The following is a 15024-nucleotide window of genomic DNA, read 5'->3' as shown; positions in this document are numbered from 1 at the left end:
TGACCTGTCCCTTTTGAAAACTTGGTAAACAGTCATAACAGTCTTCTCTGGCAACAAGCTCCGCAGTTCCTTTCTCCACGATTAATTATTGCCTTCACTCTGTGGAGTGAAAAAGTAAGGAAGCCTGTGCTCCAGAAACAGCAATAACTGCCCTCACAGGCAGCGCTGAAAAGGAATTCACATCACATTGTAAGTGGCAGGAGGTGGAATTTGAAACACTTTGAGCTGTATTATCAGTTAGTGAATCGAGCTTTCCTGAGTCACAGTGATTGGCATGAATGGATTCCCTCACGACGCAGAAGCAAATAAATTTGGGGTTATTCTCACCTCCGCAGGGAGATATCACAATTTGGAGAGTGTGGCAGTGACAACAACAGGACAATGAGAGCAAAGACAGCAGGGAGCTACCTTCTCAAGAGGGCAAAGAGACATGTGAGAGAGGGGAGAACTGAGAGATGAGGGGACTGGGTGCTGAACTGCTTCAGACACAATCACAGAATTGCTGGGAAGAAATTGTGAGTTACAGAGCCACTTAAACTCCTGTAGGGTAAAAGATCAGATGACAGAAGTTTTCATACTCATCTTCATGTCAGATAACATTGTTTATGCCACTTCCACTTGGTTTACAACCCTTGATGTGAATCGAATGCTGCAAGTGTAGCCCAGCTTCCAAGAACAGCAGCACAAGTCACCATCCCAAAGAACCTGAAGGCTAGCACATCACAAGGCACCATGGACTAAGGCTACGGGTTTCCACTGAAGAGCCTTTTCCTGTATTTGCTTCCTGCCCTGGTCCTTTTCAGGCAAAAAGTGTTGCTCAAGGCCTTGGCTGGACTCTTCTACTTACTCTTCCCTGGTGCACGGGTCCAAGGACAGAAGGAATAAGAGAAGAGGTTGCAGCTAGCAATTCAGTCAGAACAGACTTAAAGGCTGAGGCCACAACATAAAGACATAAGAGCTTCCATATTCAGTCAGATCAATGGGCCTTGTAGGCTGTGACCCAGTCCCCAGTGGTGACCAGTAAAAGACAGTTTGGGAAACAGTATGGGAAACAGGGGGAGTAGACTGTCAGTTGTCCCTTGCTCTTACCTCCTTGCTTCTGGCAGTCAGAGGTTTTAAGATATTCTTGATTCAGAGACCACATTTAATGACATTAAATCACCCCGTTGATGGCCCCAACTTGTCACAGGAGTCACTGAACTCCTTTTGCGGTTTATGTTCACTGGAGTCAGGCCATGGCTCATTCCACTCACATGATGGAATGGTGAGCCCACAAGCTGTTATTCACAGTAAAATACATTTGTCTATGTTGGTTCCTCTTCTCTGCTTGCCTGTCCCCTCTCACGGGCTGGATGAGGAGGCATTTCCTCACAACTACATTCCCTCCTGTCCCTTGGGGGTTGCAAGGAGGAGGGATAGCAAGAGCCTGGAATTGGACAGCAGGAAACTGCCAGTCCCACGGGCTGTGGGAGCAAGATGGGAGGAGTGGTTGGTAGTGTATCTCCAATGCGTGTTCCTGAAGCAGCATTGTTCATGCAGCAATTTCTCTTCTGGCTGTGCCTGACAGCAGATTTTGGGCCTGACATATCCCCTTGAAACACACCAAGTAGTGTCAGACAGGCACGTGCATGCCATGTATGTTACACTGAGTGATAGAGTGAGCAGAAGGAAAAGGATTTCCTTGAAAAGGAGAGAAAAGAGGACTTAGAGTTTCTGACTTGGAGGGAGAAAAGATACTGCCACTGGAAGCATCTTGGTTCTGTCAGTGAAAGGATTTATTGGCTCCCCATGATTTCTTAAGAACCAGTGCTTTGCCTGCTAGTGAGTGACCTCCAGATCACTGCTTCTGACAAGGCAAAGAGTTTCTGCAGAGGACACGAGTCCTGCTGCTGTGCCACTCCTCACACTCATTTGGGCAGAGGTGTCCTTCTGTCAGGCAGGTAGGACTTTTTGCCTGGAGTCATTGTTCAGGGTATAGCCACTTGCCTCAAGGCTAACGATGTGAAGCTTTGGATAGAAGAGTGTAGTGAGCAACAGCATATTTTCACGGGAGACTGAGTTATGAAGTACCTTGGTTCATATTTCAGAAATTTGGGAACAATGGTGCAGGCAAATGTATGTTTTTCAGTGAGTTGTGAGTCCCAGAGTATGTTTCTGGCTGTGCTGGCCAAAACCAGATGAGAAGATCTGGGAGCACATTTCCCACTCACTGCATCAGCAGCAGGAGGTTAGACACAAAGAAGCAATTAAGGTGAAAGCAAAGATACTCTTTGGCCTTCCTAATTAGTAAATCAAAAGCCAGGTGTATGGTCGGAAATTACACATAATGACCTCTTTATCTGATTTGAGAACAGACCATGTTTAGAGCCCAAATGTCATTCCCTGACTGAGTATCATACAACTGGCATCCTGACCGGCTTCATATGTGGGGTCTCATAACCTGGCTTCCATGTTAGGAACAACAACAGCAAATGAAAGAAAGCACATTCTATTAATTATTTCCATCGAATGACCTTAATTGTATGGTTGGATATAGAAAGCAGAGAATGATAACAGAATCACAGAATCATAGAATCTTTTAGTCTGGAAAAGACCCTTAGGATCATCAAGTTCAACTGTTAACCTTGCACTGCCAAGTCCACCACTAAACCATGTCCCTAAGCATCGTATCTACGCATCTTTTAAACAACTCCAGGGATGGTGAATTCACCACTTCCCTGGGCAGCCTAGGCTAGTGCTTGACAATCCTTTCAGTGAAGGCACTTTTCCTAATGTCCAATCCTTCCTAGCACAACTTGAAGCAATTTCCTCTTGTCCTATCGCTAGTTACTTGGGGAAAAGGACACTGACACTCACCTTGCTACAACCTCCTTTCAGGTAGTTGTAGACAGCACTGAGGTCTCCCCCCAGCCTCCTCTTCCCTAAACAACCCCAGTTCCCTCAGCTGCTCCTCATAAGACTTGTGCTCCAGACCCGAACCAAAGCTTCGTTGCCTTTCCTTGGACATGTTCCAGCACCTCAATGTCTTTCTTGCAGTGAGGGGCCCAAAACTGAACACAGTATGCAAGGTACAGACTCCCCAGTGCCGAGCACAGGGGGACAATCCCTTCCCTGCTCCTTCACTGTTCCTGATACAAGCCAGGATGCTGTTGGCTTTCTTGGCCAGCTGGGCACATTGCTAGTTCATATTCAGATGACTGTTGACCAACACCTCCAGGTCCCTTTCCAGTAGCGTTGCATGGGGTTTTTGTGCCTGAAGTGTAGGACCCGGAACTCAGCTTTGTTGAATCTCAACAATTGGCCTCAGCTCAGGGATCCAGCCTGTCCAGATCCCTCTGCAGAGCCTTCCTACGCTCAAGCAGATCAAGACTCTCACCCAACTTGGTGCTGTCTGCAGACTTACTGAGGGACCACTCAATTCCCTCATCCAGATAATTGATAAATCTATTAAATAGAATTGGCCCCAGTACTGAGCTTTGAGGAATATCACTTGTGATTGGCCGCCAACTGGATTAAACTCCATTCACCACAACTCTTGGGGCCCATCCAGCCAGCCAGTTTTTTACCCAGCGAAGAGTACACCCATCCAAGCCATGAGCTTCAGAACTGCCTCCCAAGGGACTCTGTCAACCAGGCTCCTAAACAGGCCAAACTCTGGTCTCTAGAAGTCCAAGGTATCAGTTCTGCTGACCCCTCTCTTTACTTCTCCAAGAATCTAAGACTATCATTTTGTGATCCCTGTGCCCAAGACGGCCTCCAGCCATCACATCACCCAGACATCCTTCTCTGTTTGCAAACAACAGGTCCAGTGACACACCTTCCCCAGCTGGCTCCCTCACCAGCTGTGTCAGGAAGTTATCTTCCACGCATTCCAGGAACCTTCTAGATTATTTCCTCTCTGCTGTATTGTATTTCCAGCAGACATCTGAGAGTTGAAATCCCCCATGAGAACAAGCGCTAGCGATTGTGAGACTTCTCCCAGCTGCTTATACAATATTTTGTCTGCCTCTTCATCCTCATTGGGTGGTCTGTAACAGACTCCCACCATGATATCTGCCTTGTTGGCCTTCACCCTGATTGTTACCCGTAAACACTCAACCCTACTGTCACCATCATCAAGCTTTAGACTATCAAAACACTCCCTAACATACAGGGCTACCCCACTGCCTCTCCTTCCTTGCCTGTCCCTTCTCAAGAGCTCATAGCCATCCATTGCAGCACTCCAATCATGCATGTCATCCTACCATGCTTCCGTGACGGCAAGCTGGTAGAGCTTCAGCGCCCTTCCTGCATGCCCTCCCAGGCCCTGTTCACAGTGCTCCTGGTCGCTGGTGCTCCCCCAAGGGCTCCTTTTATAGGTGGGGAAGAGCTTGGCTGCCATTGCTCCTGGCCTCACCCAGGTCTTGTCAGCTGCCGTTACATGAGCTCTGGGGTTCCCCTGGTTTGGGAACCCCCACTGTGGACCACACTAGGGCACTTTGCTGACAATCATGCCAGCACCAGAGCTGCTCGCCTTGATGAGAAAATCCATTCTTTTGACTTGGGAAATGCTGAGATCTGAAAAGGCAGGACATCTCATTGAGTCTTTCTGCAAAGGTGACCGCACTGATTCGGAAATGGAGATCTATAAAAGGTTTTCTAAAATACCACTGATAAAACTCAAAGTAGCCTTTTTGTTGATTTATGTTTTTTCTTATTCTCATTCTATCCATAGAACAGTATTTTTCCTCTGGGATGTGCAGAGCTGCTACTTTCTAATTCAAAGCATGACACAAACAATTAACATTAGCAATCATAATAACGTGCCAGTATGATCAAAAGCTAGCAGAATTAGTTGAATCATCTGCATGGAAATAATTGCAAATGATAACTTTATTAAAGAAGCTTGGAAACCTTGTATTAATTCATGCAGTGTTCCATTAATAATGATGTTCAGTTAAGACTGCTGTCCCAAAGTCTGTCTGAAAACAGTTGGCAGAAGAAATCTAAGAGCACTTTGTTCGAGTCTTTCCCACTCCATGACTGTTGAACAAGCAGGAAGGAGAATCATGGACAACAATTCAAAAAATATTTCTCCCCCTTTAGTCTTTTCTAGGGCAGGCAAAGCTCATGGACAAGCCATAAATGGAATGGAGCAGGAAGAATACCTAACAGCAAGTTATTTCCCAGGCTCTGTGCTTGCCATGGCCTATTTGCTTTCATCTATATGGAGGCATCCCCTGAGGTCCTCATGGTTTCCCCTGCGTCCTCATGTTCAATCACTGCATATATTCTGGTACTAATGCTTACAGATGGGAAAAGCAGCTGGAGAGGCTGGCAGGGAAAATGAGCTGCTTGGTGGCAGTTGCCTGGGGGAATATAAATATTCCCACAGAAAATGCAAGGGGCAGTTCCAAGGGAAGAACGAAAGCCTGGAAGAGAGCAACAGCTTTATGACGAGGCCAGGGGTGAAGTGCTCAGGATAAGAGGAGAACCAGCAGCTTCCATTTGTGTTTAAGACACGCATGAAAAATAAACTTATTGTAGAACCATCTGTGCTCCACTAAGCCTTTTCCAAAGCTTCTTTCTCCTGCCTCCAAGTCAATTTTTAATCACAGGACACGGGGTATTCTGCCTGTTTCAGATACAAAGGCTTAAAGCACTGATATTCCTCGGGCTGGAAGAATGCAGCCAACACAACACGGACTAGGACCACAGCCTGACTGTGTTCACTGGCAGTCTTTGCGCCCAGCACTGTCTGGATGTGTAGCATGGTGAAAAGGGGTCAAAAATGGCCCTCTGCAAACTACCCGTGAGCATCATGATGATGAACAGTATGGATAACTACAGGACACTACATCAACCTGTGCTTTGTTCCTACTCAGTGTACAAAGAGAAATGTTGCTCCTGAGAACTACATGGTTAAATACGGGGTAATTGAAACCCAGTCACTGGATATCCCATCTACGAATATGGCTCCCACCTTGTCTGTGCAATCAGCTCTTCCACTGGAGAAAGTTCCTCTGTTATGTTCACAGGAATGACAAAGTCGGATAGAGTTGACTTCATTCAGTACAGCACGTGCTTGTGGTTTAGATGGTAGAAAAAAGATTTAGGAATCTTCTCTAATCTGCTTTGCTAAATGGAGCTCAAATGTCAGTCACTCATGAAACCCCACCTGGAGTACTGCATCCAGCTCTGGAGCCCCCAACATAAGAAGGACATGGACGAGTTGGAGAGGGTCCAGAGGAAGCCACAAAGATGATCAGAGGGCTGGAGCACCTCTCCTGTGAGGACAGGCTGAGAGAGCTGGGGCTGTTCAGCCTGGAGAAGAGGAGGCTCCGGGAAGACCTTACAGCGGTCTTCCAGTACCTCAAGGGGGCCTACAGAAAAAATGGGGAGAGACTCTTCAGCAGGGCCTGCTGTGATAGGACAAGGGATAATGGTTTGAAACTAAAAGAGGGTAGATTTAGACTAGATATAAGCAACAATTTTTTTTTTTTACAATGAAGGTGGTGGAACACTGGCACAGGTTGCCCAGAGAGGCGGTGGATGCCCCATCCCTGGAAACACTCAAGGCCAGGTTGGATGGGGCTCTGAGCAACCTGATCTGGTTGGAGATGTCCCTGCTCCTTGCAGGGGGGTTGGACTGGATGGCCTTTACAGGTCCCTTCCAACCCAAACTGTTCTATGATTCTATGATTCTGTATTTGAACCAAACAGGAAACAGGGTGTAAAGTATCTCTGTAGCAGAAGCTACCTTGCAGCTCAGGTTGCAGTACCCCATAACAAGCTTTAGAGTAGCAGGGGCACAGTTGGCAGTTACAGCCCTCTGGGGTTTATCTGAGACATTGTCCTGTTGACACAGGTTGTAGTTATCAGTCCAAACTGTGGAAGGGTGAATGTTTTCTGTGAAGAGTGACCATTGCAGCTGGATTGCACAAATTAAGACTTCAGAAACCAGACACTGAGAGCTGATGGTGGTTGATCCACCTTACAGCTGCTGGTTAGGAACTATGAGACTGCATGACACGTCCTCATTCATTATCGCCGTGTGGCGAACAAAAAAAAAAATCAGAAAGAAAATTAATTTAAATAAGCAGCTAGGGAATTCAAGGGTTATGGTTTTTGCTTTTAAAATTATTAGAAATGTTTATTAAGTTATCTACCTTTGCAGATACAATATGGATAAACCAAGGAGGAAAGTCTAAGGCACTGATGGTGTACTTCACACTCTCCTTGGCCTCATTCCTACCAAAACATGGTATGGAATATTTCATTATTTTTGAGTATTTGGCCAGGAATTCAGGAAAGACCACATAAGATCATTCACAGCCTGCTCCTTGCAAATATTCATTCCTGTGCTTGGTCTAAATTCATTAGCCTCATGGTGCCTGTTGCACGTGTGGAAATGTTTCTGGTGGTTCAACTTGGGCACCTCCCCAAAGAAGCTGCTGTTTCCATAACGCGCGGAGGCAGTCCGCGTGCTCCCAGGAGTGTACGTACCCTGTTTAAGGGTGACACAAATCAGGGATTTTCCACCTCTCTCATGTTTTAGTTGACAGAGTAATGTGAAGCAGCAGTATTCAATTTTTAGATTAGAAGAGAACTACAGTGGAATTAGCAGGGGATGTAGATGTGCAATTCCTTGGATGAAAACTGAAATTGAAGCATTTAGTACTTGAACACCTGCAGGCGCACTTGTAGTGAGTAACCCTAAACATCAAGGCTTGAAAACATCTTATCTGATTCTCCTTCCCAGAGATGACTCAGGACATGTTCTTTTTTGAAGGAAATTGCACTCCTGAGCATGACTCATATCTAACAGAGAACAAAAACTGCAAAGACCAAACTTTGCTTTCTTCCTTCCTCTGAAGCCTTGGGAAAGTTGCAAGGCTTGCTCCACCATTCCCAGCACCATTCCATCATCATCAAAAGGAGAACAGAACACAGACAAGTTTTAGCTAGCGAATCAACATAGATCTAATCGTGCACAGAGTAGTTCTATTACCAGAATTTGAACAAGTCAGTGTCCATCTCCAAAACCACTGCCTCATGGCTAAAATCTTGGTAACGACAGAAATATACCACTAGGAACATATTTCAAGCACAGGATAGGAAGCAGTTTCCTGAGCCTCCAAAGCCCAGGTCAAGAAAGTCACCGAGTAAAAGCCCTTCTTAAATTCCTGAAACTCAACGCCAACCTCCATGACATTGTTCCTGGACCGCTCTGCTCTGTGGTTTGGAAATCATCCTCTAATATCCACTCACAAGTCTATCTATAGAGTGCCTATATCCACTTCTTCTTGCACTGATGTTGTCCTTGACTGCAAGCAGCTCTTCAGCTTCTAATATTTATCCAACGGTGATGTATTTATATGCAGAAATAACACTCCTTGCCAGCCTTCAAATCACTAGGCTACGATGCCACTATTCCAGATGCAGCTTATGAAACCTTCTACATTTTAAGAACATAGCTCTCTGCGCATACTTTTAATTACTGGTATTATTCCAAGACTTAATGAAGGCTCTGCTTTCTTCTGTGGTTTTTGTACCAGGAAGGCTCTATACAAAGAGCCTAAAGAACAAGCAATACAGATATGAGATGAGAGGAGGGTGAGTAAGGGCAGCAGGACACTGGCCTAAGGTTGATCAACAGGAAATGTCTTTCAGTCCTTTATCTGAGTTTGTGAGACAAGACACTTCGGATGGTTTCATGTAGTACTGGCACTTTAGATGTTTCGTATTCAAAGACCAACTGATTGCATATGTGCTTATTTACAGAGCTCCATCATTTTCATTCTTGCCTTGCTTTGAGAGCTTTACTATGAACTACTTACAGGCTGGGACACAGCACTGTCTCCAAACCTAAAGCCACTGCATCCACCGAACACATGCTCTGCAATTAACAGTATTTATGATGAGGTTTAAAAAATGTGATGTGCCTGAATCATTATTTAAGGCTCTGCTATTCTAAGTGGCAGATGGAACAGACTTAAGTAGGCTAGGTGGAAAGCCAGGAGATGAAGGGGGAAATGGATCACGAACATGAACTCATTAATTCAGTTAGCTAATGCCCTGTCCCGGCACTTGCTCTTTTTCTCCTTGCTCCATGACAGAAAGGTATGGATGGGAGGGCTGTGCTTTAGATCTGGATCCTGCTCTGCTTTAATCACATTGGATACGTGATTTTTAAGTGGAACTAATAGCGCAGATCACCTACGCACTTGATATAGCCTCAGTACCTAGGCTCTGATGGCTGTCAGGTCCACTTGCTCTGTATGGATGCTCTACATTTCTTCTGACAGATTTCTACAAATCATTTAATCAAACTCTTCCACTCTTACTAACAGAGGCCGGCAGCAGCAGTCTCACCAACTGCATGCCAGACCAAAGATCAAGAGGTAGTTCAAAGGAGCTTGGACCAAGGGAGGATAAAGGAAAGCAGATCTTCTCTCCTAGATGCTGGGAGATAGCAGGGGGATGGGGGGGAGGAAAAAAAATGACTATGTTGCTTCAAGAAAAAAATGTTTCAGCCTTTCAAGAGGAAAAAAAAAGTGAGATTTGGGAAATCTGGTTGTAATAATAAGAAAGAAAGGGGGCGCTGGCTCAGACCTATGAGAAAAAAAAAATCAGATGTTTTAAAAGGGAAATAGAAAGAGGTAAATTCAAAGGTAACATGAAAGCAAAGTTTCCCTCAAATCCTCAATTTGCTTTCATTACCACCATACTAGTGACAAAAGACATTATGCCAATATTTGTGGGTTTGGTTTTCTTTAGAGCTGCCTTTATCAAGCAACCTGTGGAGGAGGACATGTCATTTTTAATCTTCAGCCTATCTTCCTTTCAGCACCATCCTTCTTTATTGGACTGAACACTCAGCAGGAACTTAGATGTTTCCAAGAACAAATATCTGTCTTCCTGCACTACTTCTTCAGTCACTCCTGCACAAATAAACCATCTGATTGAATCCAGTCAGTTCACTGCTGGCCATTGCCAGCACATTGTTTAATAACAAGTCAAGAGTTTTACAAAGGACTCTTGTTCCACCTCAGAGGCTGGTATAACACCACACTAACAAGGAAAAAGCCAGGACAAAGAAATTTGGGTTTCTGCATTATCAAGAACAGCAAAGGAAAAATATTATTCAAAAGAAGTGTAATGCTTTTGCCTTTTTTTTTTTTTTCTTCAGCTTGATTGCTATTATTGACAGCAGGATTCTTCCTATGAAAAATTCCTGCTTTACTAGTGTGAGAATGGGATTATGTGGGACGATGAGAGCCAGGAACTGCCTGTGTGCATCTGAGGGTTGGATCAAACCTTTACTCTTAGTAAGAACACACAGACTATGAGATTCACAGCAGTGCAGATACATTTAACAGTGCCCTGTGAATTGCCCTGAACAAATCTCTCCAGATCCTGCACTGGAGATGCAGCTCTACAGCACATTTGGTTTATGCACAAATTCCTCATTTTTCTTCTCAGCATATTTTTTTTTTGCTTGTGTTCTTGTTTTGTCTTGCATTGTAAAGATAGCATGGCTCACACTTTTAAGACCACCTACATTTAGACCTTGAGGAATCATCCTTGATTAGATCTTCAGGAGCTATCTCAATGACTCACTGCCGTTCAGTCAGCACGCCAACAAAAATGAAGTCCTCTCCCATAGGCTGGGCTTCACTTTTCCTTATTTAGGTGCTAAATGAAATGTTTACTAGCTTACTTTTCATTGCACAGCCAAGAAAGGAGGATTGCTTCACATGCGACAGAACTGGAGAAAACAAGGCTGGAATAGCTCTTTTGAAGTAAAAGGGACTTCCTAGCTGAGTTCTCCTCTCTTCTCAGTTGTGTTGGAGTCTCCTGGCAACACAAACTCAGATGGCGGATGATTTCATTACTTGCTGCTCCACCTGAACTTTCTGAGTTTCAAAATATCTTTTGGTGTATGGTTCCTTAGTATTTAGGACACTAGAACATTTCTACAGGTGTGGAGGGTGGGTTGTGAATGGAGGGCAGAGAGTTGCATAAGGAACTGATATATTTCTACTTTGGGGCAAAATGTGAGATTATCAAACCAAGCTTTCAGAGCCTTCTGTTGATTTTTTTTTAGCCAGGAATTATCTAAATTCTCTAATTTCACCCAATTAGTAGATGTCTTCTTCCATCCAAACTAAAAAAGAAAAAAAAGCCCCAAATAATAGGATTGAATTATTAAAACTGATCTGCTGTTGGGACACTTTGAAGAGGTAAGTGTGATGAGGGTGTGCATGATCTAGAATTTGTGTAGGGGAAATCTGTAAGGCAACATGACTCTGGACTGCCTTCGCTGGAGCATCTTTAGAACTTTTGAGAAGAGGTATAACTCTACAGACACTGGGGTAGCTCATGCTGTTTCATGCTGGCTGGAGAGCAGATTTTTTTTCGTGTGACATAGTGGGAATCTGAAAAGATGGACTACCTTATTCACAGCATGTACAGGGAAGTACTGAACCGCTGCAGTCATTATTAATGCTGAGGATGATTGCAAAATTTTAATCTTCAAGTCAAAGTTTAAATAGCAGAAGGACAATTTAAAAGAGATCAGCTAGGCTGTTAGAAACTGGATACTTTTACACTATATTATCTAATTGTTTTTGCATTATTTACTCAAGCATTTATAAAAGATTCAGCATCAAAGCAGAGAATATAGTTACAATGAATAATTTGCATTCTTTATTCAGTGTAAATTAATTCAGGTCTCCAAGCACTATGGGAATTAGCATTATAAGCGCACCATAAATGTTCATATTGAATGCTTTAAGCTTTTTTTTTTCTTCCCATTAGCATACATTATTCTGTTTATAGATGCTGAGGTGAAAGAAAGATTCCTTTTGTTAATAAGACGGACCCTCTTGTTAGGAATACTTAAGAGGAAGACTTAGCATAAGACTTCATAGGGATGTTCCACTCTAGGAATTCTTTCACTTGGGTCACGGTCTACTACCATGTTGTAATTCCGGGGTGGGGGGTCCTTCTCATGCTTCTCCTCTGCTACTAATATCAGACTTTTCTCAAGGATTATCATTGCATAGCATTTAGTGCAGTTGGTTCTAAGTTCAGGTTGAAGGCTCCTAGACAAGACAGCACAAACAGTACAGAAATACCAATCGGATAATCCAACAAATAATGCAGAAATATCCAATCAGGCCACTCAAAACACATTCCTGTGACTCAGGCTGTGTACACACAATGGATATGATGATTGATGCACATCTACCTATTACTTTCCACTAAATTTCCTTCCCTCCTGTCCTTTCTCTTCTCCCTGTACCCTGTAGCCCTAACTCTTCTTCACAGACTTTTTTTCACTGCCATATCCACTTGACCTGACAAACTCCCTTTTGTACCACTGAATGAGGGAAGGGAAGTGTTCCTGTACAGTTTCATTGATTTGCATTTATCATTTAATGAGCACTGGTGGGGATAAAGCTCCTCTAAAGATATTTCTCCTGTTATTTAAGAAAACTTCTAACTTCTTTGATGGAAGAAAAACTGAAATTAACCCAAGTAAAATGGAAAGATTTCATTCCATCTCCCTTGGTCTTGGGCACTATCTGTCAGGGAATGCAAAATGCCTTATGTTATCATGCACTGCTTTGTAAAAAAGAAAACTTGCCCCTACAACTTGCAACTCAGCACACTCAGATCTCAGCTTCCATTGACGCAGCACTCTCTGCCCAGTGAATTTTTTGTTGCATCAATAAATCATGTCCAGTTCTCTTCCCGAATACAAATAAGCTTTAGGTCCCATGCATGGAAGCCACCATTACAGCTCACCCAATGCATCAACCAACGAAACCACGTACATGCTTGGGAGTCTAAAAGCCATGACCACTTTTCAAGACCATACAGGACCTGGACAGTGTTAATAGAGGGCTTGAATAACCCAGTAAGTGTCACATACCCAACCAAGTTAGAAGCATGCAAACAGATTACTCACCTCAAGCACAAGAAAAGCATAAAGGCAACTATAAGGGCCCCTACTGATATACAGTGCCCCAGGTAGTTTATGATGAGAGCAATCTTGTAATGGAGCGCGTACTTCCTCTGGAGGTAAAGAGATAACATAATTAAATCAGCATGACCCTCTAAGCACTGACATTAAGGAACAGTTAATCAGTTTAGGAAACAGTAATTACTTTCCTGGACTTTAAAACGATACAATAGCCCCAAGGCTGACGCCTATGTATAAGCCAAACATGCTGCCCAGGCACGTGGTTTCATTTCAGTTTGGGATTTGTCCAGAGTTTCTTACAAATCTCAGCAAAAAAAAAGTTTTCCTTTTTTTTTTTCCCCTTTATTTTCTGCAATTTCCTCAGGACTTCTTATTTTCATTATTACGCTACTTTAAGACTTTGTTGGCTTTTGTTAGGAAACTGTATGGTCATAATAAGTCAGGTTATGTCACTTTCCTACTCAAATGGTTTGTTCTCATACAAAAATGAATTAGTTGTCAGTAAGACTAAATAATAAGCCCCTTCTAAACAGGTGGATTTTTCTCTGAGATACCTTCCTTGCAAGTTACGATCCCTTATCTTTCAAATTGAGGACAGAACCAATGCAGACTGAAAGAGCTGGAATCTGGTGGTGTCCTTTCAGCCACTTCTCTTTATCAGAGAGCCTGATGAACCAGAGATCCCATTGTTTTCAGCAGCAACCCAAGTATGTGGTGAAACTTAATGTCTTAGTGTCTACTACCTAGGTTGCTGAGGAGATCATTGGTCGGTTTTCGACTCTGTAAACAAAAATAATAGTACAAAAAGTGCTCCCATCTAAATCAGTGAACTTAGTGATGTGACCAAAAGTTGACCTTGAGATAACTGGAACATTCTTTATTGGTAGGCTGCTGCTGGCTTTAGAGAAAAGAGAAGCAGCTCCTCTCTTTGACTGATGGATAGGAAGAAGTAGAAAAACTATTCAGAGAAATACTGAAGCTGGTTAAAAACTGAAAGAGTTTTGCTACTTAAAGAATAAATGTCCCTGGGGAAAATAAAATAATTATTTATTAGTTTTTAAATTTGTTTCTTTTCAGGTTAAGCAGCTCTTTCCTCACTTTGGGATGTTGTCCTCCTTCAGAAGAATGAGACCTTTGAAAACTAACCACATCAGTTTCCTCCTTTGTGATAAAAATACAGAAGTAAAAACCTACCAATGGCATCAGTTTTCTAATTTTGGTTGAATTCCCTTTGTTTCATTTTTTCTAACAATTTCCCTTAACATTTTATTCCAGTCAAAGGAATTTGCCAGTGAATGAATTTTTGGATGGAACCACAACCAGCAGCTGTAGTTAATCTGTTCCATTGTTCTGTGAAGATACCATCTTCCAGCACTTTGCCAGAGAGCAAGCAAGCGCTCTTGCAATCATTCTTGTGATGAAACCTGCCTATATCTTCAGCACATGGAGTAATGTGCTGTTTCTGGACAGAACTCAACCATGTAAGGTATTTAAAGTCTATTATAAAATCCCCTAAAATAAACTTCCCCACGCACAGGCCTATTTGCCTTGAGGAGAAAAAAAAAACCAACAAAACTACAAGATCTGAATTCCACACTGAGTTTTATTTATCCTTACACATAAGGAGGAAGAAAACACACTGGAACTGATGTGCCTACCTGAAATGCAATGTTGTGTTGTTCAGCTAGTGCCCTGGCAAACTCCTTGCTTATTTAATTTCTGGCTTAATTCATAGAATCACAGAATATCTCAAGTTGGAAAGGACCCATAAATATAATTGAGTCCAACTTCCTGCTTCTTGCAGGACTACCTCAAACTAAACCATATGACTAAGAGCGTCATCCAGAATTGCTCATGTAGTGTTAGAAATCTTCTGGAAGGTGACAATGTTTCTCTCAGGTCAAGGACCCTGCTCTTTGAACCTGACCCTTCAGCTCCCTCCTTTGGCTCCTAACCACTAATCAACTTCACTCAAGTTTTAAGAAGGTATGGTTCAAAACATGAAAAAATTCATTGGAAAAAAATATAATTAAGCTTCTCTTTGATGCACT

At 43.1% G+C, this 15024-nt stretch overlaps 1 protein-coding gene across 2 annotated transcripts in view; it reads right to left on the bottom strand.

Annotated features, from left to right (window-relative positions):
• The window catches only part of CRHR2 (corticotropin releasing hormone receptor 2), a 157169-nt gene that overhangs the window by 53009 nt on the left and 89136 nt on the right, over positions 1-15024 (bottom strand). For both annotated transcript variants that reach the window (XM_086741511.1, XM_086741512.1), the window contains one exon: positions 12959-13065. In XM_086741511.1, the coding sequence (XP_086597637.1) occupies positions 12959-13065 (107 nt within the window). The remainder of the gene's footprint in view (positions 1-12958; positions 13066-15024) is intronic.

This window comes from Chlamydotis macqueenii, chromosome 2, assembly GCF_036417535.1.
Source record: "Chlamydotis macqueenii isolate bChlMac1 chromosome 2, bChlMac1.mat, whole genome shotgun sequence".
In the NCBI taxonomy this organism is placed as follows: Eukaryota; Metazoa; Chordata; class Aves; order Otidiformes; family Otididae; genus Chlamydotis; species Chlamydotis macqueenii.
Note: the sequence above shows the minus strand (reverse complement) of the source record. Positions and strands in the feature narration are given on the sequence as shown.